Source organism: Neolamprologus multifasciatus, chromosome 4, assembly GCF_963576455.1.
Source record: "Neolamprologus multifasciatus chromosome 4, fNeoMul1.2, whole genome shotgun sequence".
NCBI lineage: Eukaryota > Metazoa > Chordata > Actinopteri > Cichliformes > Cichlidae > Neolamprologus > Neolamprologus multifasciatus.
Window position 1 is genome coordinate 25,309,315 of NC_140442.1, and position 15,000 is coordinate 25,324,314.

Sequence of the window (15,000 nt, forward strand, 5' to 3'; positions counted from 1 at the left end):
TCTACTGGGCTCAAAAATCGTCCCAAACTCAGACAAATGTTCAAAAAGTTTGAGGGTAAAGCAACTGTTTATGACTCAACAACAGAAAATGCATAAATGGATACCATCAAAACATAAATAATACTTCTGTGGAGCAAAGTTAGTTTAAACAAAAACCAGTGAGAGAAGTTACTGAACAGGATGGAGGAGGGCAAGACTGTGTGAAATATGAGGCTGTTCTGATATGTTGTTGTTTCTTCTCTTGGATTTGATATTTTCCTTTCCAAAATAATTAAGTTACTGAATAAGAGAAAACCTTTTGACGAAGCCTAAAGATAAAAAAAAAAAAAAAAAGAAAAGAAAAAAAAGTAGAGTGCTTGTTGCTTTCTGTTTATCTTTCTATAAAGCAGTCAATGTAATTCATTAAACCTAATGTTTAACCTCAGGTTTACAATGGCCCTACGACACGGTTAGATATTAAGTCCACTAACATTTACTGTATATTAATGATTTCTTACAGGTGACTCATAGGATAGAGTTGCAAATCTTGCAAATCTGTGTCATTGTTATGTACATATACACTCATAGGCTGAACTGGCAGGTAAAGCTTCTAAATGTGAAGCTAACAGCAATATCTTACATTAAATATTTTAGCTAGACAAAAAAGGGTAATTTATACAGTTAATGAAGTTTTATATCTCCCCAATTCTTAGTATACAAATACTAACAGAAAATAGTCATTATAACTAAAGCTTAGACAAATGATTGGTTGTAAAGTGCAGACATTATCTTGCATGATTTACTTCAAATACACATTTGAGCTAGCTGTGTTTTATGACTCTTTTCTGTTTCTATTCCTATTCCACAATGTTTTAGAGGCAAATATTGTATTCATTTCAAATTCATTACATTCATCTGAAAGCTTTAGCTATCAGTTACTTTTACAAATGAAGGAATTTGAACACAAAACAGTATGAAAGAATAAATGAGGTTTTGTTATAACAAATTCTGTTAGCTCAAACAAATAGTAAATAAACAAATCAGGAAATAGACAGACTAAATAGACTTTCAGCTATTTGCATACTGTTTGAGGATATGTATTTTTGCTATTTTCAGAAAAAGAGCTTCACCCAAACCAACAATTAAAATAGCACTCATACAATGATGCGTGGACTGGACTGGTTCTTATACTCTATGAGCACTGAGTACTTTATACAACTTGCCTCATTTCTTTTTTATAAGTAATTCTAATTTATTTAAAAGTATACAGCGGTTATAAGAGATCCTGTTTTCATGTCTGATAAAATACCCACAAATCATTCAAAAAAGGAAATAAATTTAATTTTCAGGCATCGACAGCACTCCTAACACTGACACAAAATGTTTTTTAAAAACTTTAAAGCCGATGCACTTCTTATTATTGTTAACAATGCTGATAAATCTGCTGTCTGGTGAACAGTGTGTGCCTTTCAAATATGGGTTGTGTGTCTTCAAAAAACACGATCTGAGCAAAGGTCAGTGTTTGGTCCAGGAACTGTCTGCCCAGCTGACGGAGTTTGTTTACTCAGTATCAGGTGAGCATATGTCATATCCCAACCCACTCAGGGACAACATCCCTTAAGCATTTGGTGTTTTTATTGCAACCTGCAGTCAAATTTGCCATATGTATAATATTAAACCCTAATTAATGGAGTTATGTAAAAGTAGCCATCCTGTTTATGCGACCACAGAGCCTAAATATCAAATTAAATATTAAAAAACATGAAACATACTGAGTCACACGGCAGAAAGGCGCTTGAACTTATACATGTTCATCTGTGGAAGAAACTAAAAGAATCATAGTGGTTAAATTAATGATCAGAAGGGATTTAGATAAAAACCTTTATTTATAAAACAGAACAAACCGTATTGTTTGCCAACAGCACGGAGTCTGGGACGATGTGTGCCGTGTGTCAGCTCAGGAAATTGGCCCACACTGGATGAATTAATGATGCAATATGTTCATAATAAAGCACACTACGGCACTTCCTCTGAGGAACATCTGACAGTCTGCTTGTTTTCGCATCCCTGTGTGGCTCTGTGTTTACCCACATGTCTTTAGCATCTTCTGGCTCCTGTTATCAGCACTTCGCTGCTACTCAGCCTTGAACCTTGCACATGTCTGCTGATGGATTTGACCGCTCGTTGCCAGAGCTGTACCCGGTCACTGTTGTTGTGACTTTGTCCCACAGCTGATTTAGAATAGCCTACTTAGAAAACTGAGAGATTTAGATTTAAATTTAACTGTCGGTCTAAATGAGGAGGATCTGAAATTCAGAGACAATAATTTTTTATTCAGAATTACAATTTCCAAAGTATTTTTTTTTTAATTTTTTGCTTTAAAGGCAAACACAAGTGAGCCAAACTGTATGCAGATATGTTTACTCCAGAAGCATACCTCCCTACATCTGCTCACTCTTTTACAAATACAGATAAGCTTGCTAATTAATGAAATCACTTCAATTCACTATAGTACTCAGTTTTATGATGCGAACGTTACACAGATTAAGTATTTCGTAATCATTTAACGTCATAAAGTTTCTCTTACAAAATACTTTATAGCTCTTATACCGGTGTTATTATCTACCGATTTAATTTGACACAAATAAACAAAAGATTGTAAAGTTGTTTTTTTTCCTACTTGTGGGCGTGTTGGAGAATTTCGGAGAATAGTGGGGTGTCGTTTTTGGCTTTGACGCGGACTTTCTACGAAATGGGTCTTGTTTTCAACTGACCTATATAGCAGCCTCAGCACAGCAAAAACAAACAAAAACAAAACACCCACGTTTTCAGCCGGAGTCGCTTATAAAAACAATACGACCACGAGAACACAGTCGTGGTGAAAAAGAAAACACATTCTCTTTTAATTCTCAGATTTTACCTATGGAGCAAAATAAAAATGTCCCAGCTCCTACCATTTCTTAAGATTAGGAAAATACAACCTCAGGTGAATATCAACGCGTGCCGTCCTGCACTGTGTCAGTATTTCATTCACCCAAAATGTGTCAACAGTCATGTAGACTCCATGATGCAGTAGCTTCTAGATCGACTTTTAACAGCATTAACTTGTAGTAGTCATTTTTGTCCCACATTGTTATGAAGGAATTTGCTTCTTTGCAACGTTGCTTCAGTTCAGGTTTGCAGGGATTTATTTATACACAGCTCTCTTAGTATCCCTCCACAGCATTCCCGCTGCGGCAGTTCAACAACGTCTGTAATTTTGTTAATACAGAGAGAACTGATTTCATAATAAATAGAAGCATTTATTTCTGTACAGTAAATGTTTAAAGGATGAAACAATATTAACAACAAGGGTTAGGAGCAAATATGTACATTTTTATGAACATTGTATTTACAGCCTTAGTTCGCACCGTCACACAGTGTACGGCTTTATTTCCACCCATGACTATTTTTCAGCTTGAAATCCAGATAACAAACATTAACCCACACAATATTATAGTCTTTAGCATAACCACACTTGCAGGTACAGTGCTTAACACATTTATTAGATCACCTGTGATAAAACAACCCAGCTCCCACAAATATTTTAGAAATCTGTCAATCTAAACATTAATATTGTTATTTATCAGGCAAATAACACATTGAATTTATGTTTTTATATGCAAAAAGGATTTTTCCAATTACAAATACTGATAATTTAGAGCAGCTGTGGCATTAAAACCTTCCATTCAATCGTGCTCTTTTAAAGTTGTTAAGCACTGTAACACTGTCTAACACCATCTCCCATGCTGTAAATATGCATATATGCAAATCCACTCAGTAGCACCAACATAAACATGTGAACAAAATCTGTAGAAAAAAAAAAAAAAAAAAAGAAACTCAACAATACAAATATATGATAATAAACCACAAAGGAAATCTGTCTGGACACGTGGCATTCTTTTATCAGCGATGCTGGTATAAGGCAGCCGGTCCTGAGGGAGCACTTAAATACACATGTGACTTGGTACAGAGCACTATACACTCCGCTTTTGGTCACATGTGTCTGAATCAATGCTTTTCAGCCTTTCAGGAATGTACTACACCCCATGAGGGATCTACATGCAAAATGCAAGATGCCTCTCTAGCGCAGACATTGGACAGCTCAAAAGGCACACTGAGGCACAAACTTGTAGTGTCCTGAGATTCTTTTCTAGGTAAATGGCAGCGGTACCATTAGGTTGTTTTGGACTATATTTCTGCACAACCACTAAGGCAGATTGTATGACGTATGATCACTTATCAGTGTGACATACTGAGGTCACACTAGGGTCACAATGGCGCATGTAACTCCCAGTGTTGCCCCCGTAATATTACATGTGTCAAGAGGTAGAGCAGCTCATCTAGAGCTCATCTAAGTTGGTAGTAGTTCCATTATTGGCTGCTCCGCCTGCATCCTAAATATCCTTGAGCAAGACCAAGTTGCTCTCTGATGCATGTATGAATGTTAGATAGCGCTTCTGCATAGAAGCAGTGCTCGTATGAACGGGTGAATGAGGCATGTTTAGCATTTACATTCGCCTGCTGCAAACTCAACTCTAAAGAAAAACTATAATCTGTTACTATGTGCAGTTTAGATTAGCTTAGCATAAAATAGCAAACCATTCCCTGGTTTTGCACAGAAGTAGCAATCACCTTGCTAATTTTACTACATAACACCTGTAAGGTGCTGACACATCACTTTTCAGTTTTGTTTGTATACGAACTTAAGAAAAAAGCTCTAGAGATGATTTTCCTGTTTGACAAAGCTAGGCTAGCTGCTTTCGCCTGATTCCAATCATTATGCTAAACAAAGTTAGCAACTCAGGAGGCGAAAGCTAAACATTTGGTTACAGAAAATAGCCGTGACTATTTCCTGAAACTTGTTTTAAATGATAATTAGTGCAAGATGTAATATTATCAAAAGCAGGCAAGTGGCTTGAAAGATGACACAGTTACACTGCCAGCAAAGCAGTTATAATAACAACTAAAAATGATCAACATCAAGGACTTCTCAATCTGATGATTTGGTATGTTTTGGTGAGTAATGAAGAAAAAAAATGTACGCCTTGATAAGAAAAAAAATAATTAACTGGTATTTTCACAGTAGAACGTCTATGTATCTTTAAGGATATAGTGGTTTAAGGTCGTCACATACAGGCTTTAATCACCATATCTTTGTGCTGCGTGAGGTAACAATGCTAAACGATGAAGAAGGTAGCTTATCATTAAGGCACCTCCTTCCACTCTGCTCATCATTTTTCAGTTCTCTGCAAAGACCGGATTGTCTGCCTCTTCATGCAAACTCACAACTTGTCTCTGTGAGGAATGCAAAGAAAAAATAAAGTTAGAAATAAAGATGCAAAATGGATACTGCAACAAAACAAGGTTTAACAGCATTTTTTACATTTAGATTAATATTAACATTTATATTGTAGAATTACCACCTTTTAGACTTACTTTTGGGTATGAGTAACCATCAAGGCTCCTCCAAATGTGCACCTGCTCCTCAGTGGTTTTTTGATAAACGGGGTTGTCAAAGTGAATTGTGTTGGTGTTCTTCAGCCTGTAGTTCCTCCAGAGCAGAACGCCACCAACAGCCACCAGAGCGACAATCGCTATTTGATGGAAACAGATGCCGAGGCTAGTTACACATGATGTCAGTACTGGGTTTTCAGTGAATGAGCAAAAGCTTAAAGAGCTTACCAAGAGGTAGTATAATGTAAAGTGCTATTGGGGTGGTAGACACAGTATCGGTTAGCACTTCAGCAAATTCAGGTCGGATATCTAATGCAAAGGTAAACACAATATTTTAAGTTAGTGATACATAGAGCTGAACCTGTTATCTGAAATCTGCAAAACAACTCTCTTGGCACTTTGGCAACTCACTTGGAGAGGTGACTGGAGCTTGAGTGGTGGTCTGGGAGACTTTAGGATTTCCTGGCTGGGGTGAAGGCATCCTTTGTTGGGGTGTGGTGGACCTGAATGGAGGACTGGTAAGCCGTAGCACTGGTCTGGCGACAGTGCTGGGAGTTAAGACAGGCACTGTAGTAGTTGTGTGAAACTTAGGCTTCACTATGGTCCTGGGTGTAGTCCTGAGTATGGTCCTGGGTGTAGTCCTGAGTATTGTTCTCGGTGTGGTGCTGGGTGATACTGGTAGCAGATGAGGAGGACTTGTGGCCGGAACTTGAGGCAGCCCAGTAGCTTCAGGTGTTGGCACAGCTGGTAAAAAGAAACCGGAGGCAAGGAGTCAGGTAAAGGCTGCTTGATCGACTTAAATATTGTACTTATATTATTATATATTATGCACATAACATTGTAGCAACTATTTTATCATGATTCGTATTACTATTGCTAGCATACCTGGTACACATGTCCTCATATCCCTGGCTAGCATCATGTTATCTGGACAGACACAGGTATATTTGGGGGGTTGTCTTCCTATTTGAGGAGCTGCCAGGCACAAGAATTCACAACCACCGTTGAACACCTGACACCAGTCTCTTCCTGCAATGGGAAAAAAAGAACAGTGGAATCTTTGGAATGTACGCTTTGGATGATAGCTTCCACTCATGTCTGTATGCTAAACAAAAGTGAATGAGCTGGGCTAAGCACCCAATTAATAGATGCAAATCTCACTGTTTAGCTGACAATATTTCTAATATCAATATAGAAAAAGCAAGCCCTGACTTAACTTCATCTTATCTTTAAAAAATAAGTCTTTTAGTACTGTAACTCTCTTACCAGCAGGTTGTTTGAGGTTATGGAACAGAATAATGTCTTCTGGTGACGATAGGTGCTCCGCCAGCGGCACAATGTCCTCACCAGTCAGTCTGTTGGCACTGAGGATGGCACTGTTACTCACATCTGTCCAGAACACTTTTTCCTGCAAACACAGAAACAGTTAAGATTGAATATTTGAGATATGATAAACACTACAGTTTACATGTGCAGCGAGTTGTTTATGAGCTGTACTGGTCATGGGTCTCTGGGTTTATCAGCTGGTAAATTGGTACCTCAAATACAGCAAGCCCCAGTGGGTGAGCGAGTTTGTGTTCATCAATGATGAGGGTGCGTCGACCACCGCCCTGAACATCGATACTGGAGAGGGTGTGCAGCTTCGAGTCCACCCAGTATAGCCGCTGGTTTAGCAGGTCTGGGGAGGAAGTGGGTTGGGGAAAGTTAGACTAGAGTGAACACTGGTGTTAACGTTTACATGAATAAATAATCAAAAACTTGAAACTGAAGAGACATGAGTGCTTGAGTTTACCGAGTGTGATGCCATTAGGCCACACGATGTTGTCAGTGACCAGTGCGGTGCGGTCTCCTCCATTAAGACCTGCCTTCTCAATCTTAGCTGGATTCCCCCAGTCGGTCCAGTAAACAAAACTGGAATGTGAAAAAAATAGTTCTGTTATGTACGCGTAACACAAACAATATAGGCATCACTGCTATTACCAGTGCTATTAGCTTACTTGCTTTGGGGGTCTACCACAATAGCGCGGGGTTTCGATAAGTCCTGGTGGAAGAGGGTTTTACGTCGGCTACCGTCAGCAGTTACAACTGAGACCGTGCCACGAACGCTGTCGGTCCAATAGAGGTTACCATGGACCCAGTCCAAGGCAATTCCCTCAGGAGCATCGATGTCATTACTGATCACGATGTGGTGTTGAGTGGAGTCTTCAGCCGAGTCCATTGGAGTTCTGGGTAGAAAGTAAAAACAAGTGTCAAATAAGAGTATCATGAACAAAAAGAATATTTTTGTTCCGGTTTCATTCCTGCTCACCTGTAGATTTTCTTCTGGGATATGTCTGACCAGTAGATCTCTTTGGTGGCTATGTTCATGTCGAGCGCCACGACGTTCTTTAGGCGAGGGATTACTCTCGTGTATTCACTTTTGTCCAGAGTCATCTTTCTGACCTCATGATGGTTAGTGAAGAAAAGGTAGGCTATTGTTCCTACAAGGACAAAATGAGGTACATTTTATTTTGCAGTTTCCTATTTAAGAAAAACTGAAATTAAATGATACTAATTAGTGCTGTCAGCGTTAATCTAGTTAAAATGACGTTAACGCCATAACTGCATTAACGCGGCAAATCTCAGTTAGCGAGTTAGCGAGTTAGCGCGAATCACCCTGTGCGTGGGGCTGGACAGCGCTAACGAGCTAACTGTGCTAACGGAGAATTGCCGCGTTAATGCGGTTATGGCGTTAACGTCATTTAAACGAGATTAACGCTGACAGCACTAATACGAATACAATATGTATCCTAGCTTTGGAATATAAGTGGTGGCGTTCTAGGAATATAATTAATACAATTTTGCCACTTAAACAGCATTTATGCTAAAGAGAGCAAGAGAGCTAATAAGCTTGCTAGCTTTAACTGATGAACTGAATTTGATTTCTTCTGGCTCAAAAAAAGAAAAAAAAAGGTTGCTAATGAGTATAAATTAAAGGCTTCATGCTAATCCACAGACCAGTTAGTGATGTCATGGTATCTTTTTACATCTTTTATATACAGTCTGCACCTTCTACTTGTGAAACTGTATGAAATATAAACTCTACCTATGTTTTCTTATAGAAAAAGTGCCAAAAATCTAATTTTATTTCTATTCTAACACAATCTTATTTATATTTATGGACATTCAACAAAACAAATACCAAATGCATAATTATCTTTATATAAATAAATTTAATTTTATGCTTAAAAAGGACTTTAATGATCCTTAACCCCCACCCCCCGAAGTGTAACAGCGAAATGGTTTAGTCATCAAGTTTAAACATTTAATGATTACACAACAACACAAGAGAACAGCATGGGCAGAAACAGAGAGCTGGAATACTTACCAATGGCCTTGCAGTGTTTAGTTGCTGGGTCAACTTGGTAACCCTCCTCACACTCACATTTGTAGCTGCCCATCTGATTGATGCAGATTTGACTGCAGGTGTCTGGGTTGGCACACTCGTCGATATCTGAGTCGAATGAAAAGAGAAATGTCTTTAAAATTCAATGAACCAGGAGTCCGAGCATGTCGAGTCACTGTGTACACAGGGAATTACGAGATCCTTCTTTATCTAAAAGCGCAGCCAGTGAAAGGGTCAAAAGTAAACAGATTATTGGCACAGTTTGTTAATCTGGTTGAAGTTCACATTTTTTACTGTAATAGTGTGGCCTACCTTCACAGCGCCTTGTGTCAACTAGGCTGTATCCAGAGGGACATAAGCACTCATAACCGATCTTCAGGTCTTTGCAAATATGAGAGCACCCGCCGTTGTTGTACAGACACTCATTGGAGTCTGAAGGAAGAAGACAAAGGATCTTTTTCATTGGAACTCATAAAGTATAGTAAATCTTATTGAAAGCATAAAAAAGCAGAAATAATCAGACAGTTATTTATGAGGGGTACTCACCACATTCCCTAAGAGGCTCATCTGACCAATCCCTGCAGTCACGTTTCTTATCGCACACCTTCTCCATACTAATGCACTCTCCGCTGCGGCATTTAAACCAGGTTGGGCCCTCACAGTGGGTCGCTGTGTATGGACATAAAAAACGAGTTCAGCAAAAATAGATTAGAGATTCATAAGGCTGTCTAAAAGGTGGGACTCATACCATTCACGCAGCCAATCTCATCGCTCATGTCCCTGCAGTCATATTGATGGTTGCACTGCAGGCTCCCATGGATGCAAGTACCATCGCCGCATTCAAACTCGTCAGGAGAACAGGTGGCATGAGCTAGAGGGATGAAAAGGACACGAGATTGTAAGAAATAGCAGCGCTAATGAATTCATAAAAAGGGACAAAGAGATAGTTTTTTTTTTTTAAAAAATCATAATTACAGCAGTTAGCTTCATCTGATTGATCAAGGCAGTCAGCCTGTGCATCACACTTCCAGCTAACATGGATGCACTCTCCACTGCCACAACGCCACTCCATCGAGGAGCAGTGATGAATGCTCACGAGGTCAGGAGTCTTTGTCCCGCAGGTTTCGGGCCACTCATCCGAGCCGTCGGTGCAGTCGCGGTCCCCGTCGCAGGCCCACAGGTGTGGAAGGCAAACTGTGTTGTTGCACTGGAAGGAAGCGGAACTGCAGGTGACGGGCGGGCAGGATTCCTCGTCGCTGCCGTCCTCACAGTCTAGGTCGTCATCACACACAAAGGAGGAGGACACGCACTGGCCGCTCTTGCAGCGGAACTCGAACCTCGTGCACTGCTTGGCCGCTGACAGGTCGATCAGAACAAGGAAGCAACATTAGCGAACGTAGGAAGCTGGGTAATGCATGGGGCTCTGAACTCGGACTTACCACAATTCACCTCATCAGCTCCATTCTCACAGTCAGCTTTACCATCGCAGCGCCATGTGCTCGGGATGCACTGGTTAAGACGCCCTGCACAGCTGAACTCTGTTGGTTTGCATGTTTTGACCGCTGGAAGTGGCACAACAAAGAAAATCTTAACTGAGGTCTTGGATTGCGGGATTGTGGAAGCACCAAAGAAAGTCCATTCACAGATCAGGTCACAGAGTACTCACCACAGGTACCAGGAAGTTCATCTGTGCCATCTCCGCAGTCATCAGAGCCGTCGCACACCCACCTCAGTGTGATACATCTCCCATTCCCACACTGAAACTGGTTGGTTCCACATGTTATCAGTGCATCTGTGAAAGACAGACATAAAAAAAACCAAAAAAACAGTTCAGAAAAATTGTTTTAGCAATTGTTTATGAAGCTGCTACACCTCACACACCATTTTTTACTGGGAGCTCTAAACTCTATACTCCACACCACACGATCCATCCCACAACCATTAGCAAAATTAGCATGTTAGGTAATTCGCAGCAACACCAAATACAGTTTAGGCTAGACCTCATGCTGAGGATAGGTGTGTAAAATGTAATATCATTCAAACACACAATAAATATAAAGAAAATCCAATAGCAGTTGAAGGTTATACAGGTGGACGAACCCAGTGACAGACTAACACAGAGCCACATCAACAGCGTGGTGTTGTTGGAGTAGAAATATCAGGTAATCCCAAGAGATTTGGTGTCAGCTCTCTAGTGCATCAGTGTTATTTAGAGAAAAGATAAATGGCTAATCTAGTTACAGCATGTATGTGAGTAGGACAGGGTGCCTTTATCAGGGATATGCTGATGTAGTCAGTTCATAATCGCAGTTGGAAGTTTCAGGCATTTATGGTTCCTGGTAGAAAAAGAACTGAAGGCACAAACTCTTCCTCCAAAACCTCATCTTTAATGGAAGCGTCTGAGCTAGAAGAACCAATCAGAGTGCATATGAATGTTAACAGATATTCACAAGAGCTGGTAGTTTAGTCCTTTCCTACTTCTAGCCTCTGAAACTTTGAAATAACCAGATTTATATAAGAAACCAACAGTCTGCGTCTCACTACGGATTCCAAAATGTACATTTTCATATGTGTGTCCCCCATAAAAGCAGCTCAATGAAAGCTAATCATAAATTATGTATGCTTACATACACATCTCATGCATAATAAATCATAATGGACTCTTAGGAGAGGTCAAACAGCTGGTGCTTACGCGGTCATCAAATAAGGTGACGGCTTTCCTTGAGTTTATTCTTGTTGTAGTATTTTTATGACTCCAGATTTACAAACATCTACACCAGGGAGAGATTAGCTATTCATTTTTATGACACAATATTTATGGCAATGGCATTACTGCCATCGCTATAAAGATAATGATTTATTTCATACTGACAGGCTTCTGAGGATTTCCTTGCAGGTAATAAAGCTGTTCTTCTCTCTGAATGTTAAGGCTGCTCAGTGGACTTTTGCTATTTCTGCATCAGCTCTCATTCCCTGAATCCAGTGAAATGTTGGTCAGACCCAAGCTCCCGCTGGTTATTTACTTAATGGGCTTAAAGTTCAGACCTTGAAAGACAAAGTGGACTGAATGACGGGGTTATTGATTGAGGGCAAATCAACAACATGTGCCCATATGCCTGTTTTTTTTTCTTCTTTTTTTTCTTTTTTTTTTTTTTGGGGGGGGGGGGGGGGGGGGGGGTTGCCAGTCTCTGACATCTGATGTATGCCCGTCACTGACCCTGATGATAAGATGCCCCTTAGTGCTCAGACTTAAACTTATATTAACACACCTTTAAAAATGAATAAGATCTAACGTCTCTGCATCACAGAGACAGAAATGCAGGTCATCTGTCGAAATTTTAAACTTTTAAGCACAAGGCTTCTTTGTGACTGTTGAGGAAATGCGGAAGGGCGACAACCAGTTCCAACATGTTCCTGTCGCACTACTTTCTCAACTAGTATGTTGGGAACAGGTGTGACTGTGTGCGCTTTCAAAGCTGTGAGAAATTCAGCCTGAAGGTGACTGTGGTTTGGGATGATCTGGAGAGAAGCCAGTCAGTTTCACAGTATCTGGCATTCCACCCTCCTGCAAACAGGGAGGATATTGTAGGGAGTTTATGTGCACCTGTAATTCATCCAAATCTGAATCAGAACAGCCCGGGGTGTTTGCACGTTTGGGGTTTTGCGCAAAAGGCGCTCTTTCTGAATCATTATGAATGACAGCGGCTTTCAAAACCGGCTCTTCAGAAACCCCACCTGACACTTTTTTTTAAAAAACACTCTCACTCTCTCTCTCTCACTCTCTCTCTCTCTCTCTCACACACACACACACACACACACACACACACACACACACACACTCTCTCTCTCTCTCTCTCTCTCACACACACACACACACACACACACACACTGTTCAAACCTGATTGGCTGCAGAAGCTGCTGCGAGCTGAGCGCCAGTAAATGAAGGCACAAAAAATGCAGCTTCATTCAAAAACACACCGGCAAGAAAAGTCAAGGAGAACAATTATATTTAAAATTAAAGGCTGCACAGACACTAATGACGGAAAATATGAACTATGATGATATATGAATGATTTAAAAATTTGATTTTTAAGTGATAAAACAGAAGCCCCTTCAACCATCACCCCACCCTCCTCAAGTCTTTACATTTAAAGAAAGCGCAAGCGGTAAGATTTGATCCACATATCTTCACTGAACCGCATCAAGCTGGAGCACCACAGCGCACACGCACACACTCTGTAAAAGCAGTCCGGACTGCATAAATTCACAAAGTTTGGATGCAAATCTCAGAACTTACTTGTCTGAAAGACGAGGTTGATGAGAAACAGCAGGGAGGCGCAACACAGCAATCTCATGCTTGGCAGCTGCTCTGGAAGATGCTCCACTGAAAGCCTACACTGATGAGTTCCCAGCCTGTCAGTAACACTGGGGATAGTGGGAATGCTGGGGCACTTGGAACAGTAGTTGCGGCCTGCTTGTTACAGAGATGCTCCTGCTGGAAGTTCTTGATGATGGAGCTCCGCAGACTATAGCTTATGACAACATCAGAGCCCCTTTCAATGTGGTCCAGGAGCCTGTGGGTGGGATCCGGGGGAGTGGGGGGGCGGGGCCTGGAGTGGTGTGATTTCTGAGGCGCACAACCTCAACAATTGTGAGGCGGAGCTCCGTGCAGATGGGTTTCTACTATGAGTTAACCCTTTCAGTGTTTATGCACACCGCCCGGTTTCTTTCCTTGAAGGCAAATTTGCCAATCATGATGGCAGCGGGGAGTGTTTAAAGCTCTTCTCTGTGAGAGAGAAATTTATTTATTTATTACAGAATAGAGTCATATCCTCCGGAGAACCAGCATATTCATTAATATCCTCTGTAATGGACATGTGTTTTTAGTCTAACGTCTTTTGACCTATTTCAGATAGCCTACTAAGTCTTGATGCACTAAACAGAGGACACCCTGGCCTTCCCATTGATTTCTCGTGTATTAGTGTGGCCTCCAAAGAGGCAGGAAATCAAACAGTTCAATGGGAAAATTATTTTTTTCACCTGTTGTCAGGAGGATGTTGTTAATTTTACTGCCAAATGAAAAAGGTTAATAACTCAGAGCAGCTGTGGTTTAATGCCAGGACAGGATGGATAATTATGTGTGTGACGTGTGGACTGTCACATTTAATTCCAGCTGTCAAATCCTGAAAATCAATCATATCCTTTTCTTTTCTCAAAATATTGAGAAAAGAAAAGACAGCAAAGACAGCAAATCATCACAAATCATTTTTTATTATAAAAATGTAAATTTGACAACCAAAATTTAAAATTTCACGTACACAAAATATCAGATGTTTCTATAATAGTGGTAATAATGAGTGTCAATAAATCTAATGAAAAAAAAGTATTTTCATCATTTTAACATTTATATTGTCAGTGTGAATTAACACGTTCAGAAGGATGACCTCTTAATCTCGCTGATTTCACTGTTATAAACTTTCCACTGAACACAATCAGCTGCTTTGGCCTGCAACCGAGTATAAAACTCTCAGATCACCTTCTTTCTTCTTCTAAAAAGTGACAAAAATCAGTAAATCGTTTTGTCTGCCGTGTCTGTTACCTTCCACATAGGTACAGTACATTTGTTTAAAAGGTCTAGTAAACTTGGTAATAGTGTGCAGTAACATCATTTTAAGAGGTTTTCTTCATATCATCACTTCCCGAATAAGAAATGTACATTATTTAGGTTCAAAGTCTTGAGATCTATAAGCATAACAGGGCAGGCACAGAGATAAAACAAAACTGAAGATAAACATTATGAACAACCTTGAACAAAGCAAGAGTGAACCACTAGAAATAAAATTCAGCCGTGCTGTGCAACTGAATACAGCTCAATAATCCAGACATCTCTTTGGACATGCTCTATGAACGAAGCACCGGAACACAAAAATCTAATGCACTGTGGGGCAAATATAGTTATACAAACATATTAATGCACAGAGTGGGCGTAACACGTTCGGATAACAAGAAGCCCTCCTGGATGGTCCAAGTCCTTATTATCATGTTTGACCTTCAGTGTTACTTTAAAACTAATAAATCTGTACAGAAAAAAAGAAAAGTCAAAGAGACACACAAGGAACACCAGCATGTGTAGTCACAGC

General features: G+C 40.1%; 1 protein-coding gene across 1 annotated transcript; it reads right to left on the reverse strand.

Moving 5' to 3' along the window:
- Nucleotides 1–3,268: 3,268 nt before the first annotated feature.
- On the reverse strand, nt 3,269–13,409 carry ldlra (low density lipoprotein receptor a). The gene is made up of 18 exons (XM_085157417.1): nt 13,158–13,409; nt 10,527–10,652; nt 10,300–10,422; nt 9,836–10,216; nt 9,609–9,731; nt 9,407–9,529; nt 9,173–9,292; nt 8,843–8,968; nt 7,784–7,955; nt 7,473–7,700; nt 7,268–7,386; nt 7,014–7,153; nt 6,742–6,883; nt 6,361–6,504; nt 5,887–6,219; nt 5,704–5,784; nt 5,458–5,615; nt 3,269–5,316 (listed from the first exon to the last, which is right to left on the reverse strand). The coding sequence occupies exons 1-18, from the start codon at nt 13,213–13,215 to the stop codon at nt 5,260–5,262; spliced, it is 2,754 nt and encodes a 917-aa protein (XP_085013543.1). The 5' UTR covers nt 13,216–13,409; the 3' UTR covers nt 3,269–5,259.
- Between the last annotated feature and the right edge of the window lie 1,591 nt (nt 13,410–15,000).

What these genes read in the sequence shown, in the direction of transcription:
- ldlra (XM_085157417.1), bottom strand. Translation starts at nt 13,215, where the DNA reads ATGAGATTGCTGTGTTGCGCCTCCCTGCTGTTTCTCATCAACCTCGTC. An exon ending in AGCTGATGAGGTGAATTGTG is followed by an intron (nt 10,217 to 10,299) that starts GTAAGTCCGAGT and finishes TCGACCTGTCAG; the next exon opens with CGGCCAAGCAGTGCACGAGG. An exon ending in TAACCTCAAACAACCTGCTG is followed by an intron (nt 6,505 to 6,741) that starts GTAAGAGAGTTA and finishes TTCCCATTGCAG; the next exon opens with GAAGAGACTGGTGTCAGGTG.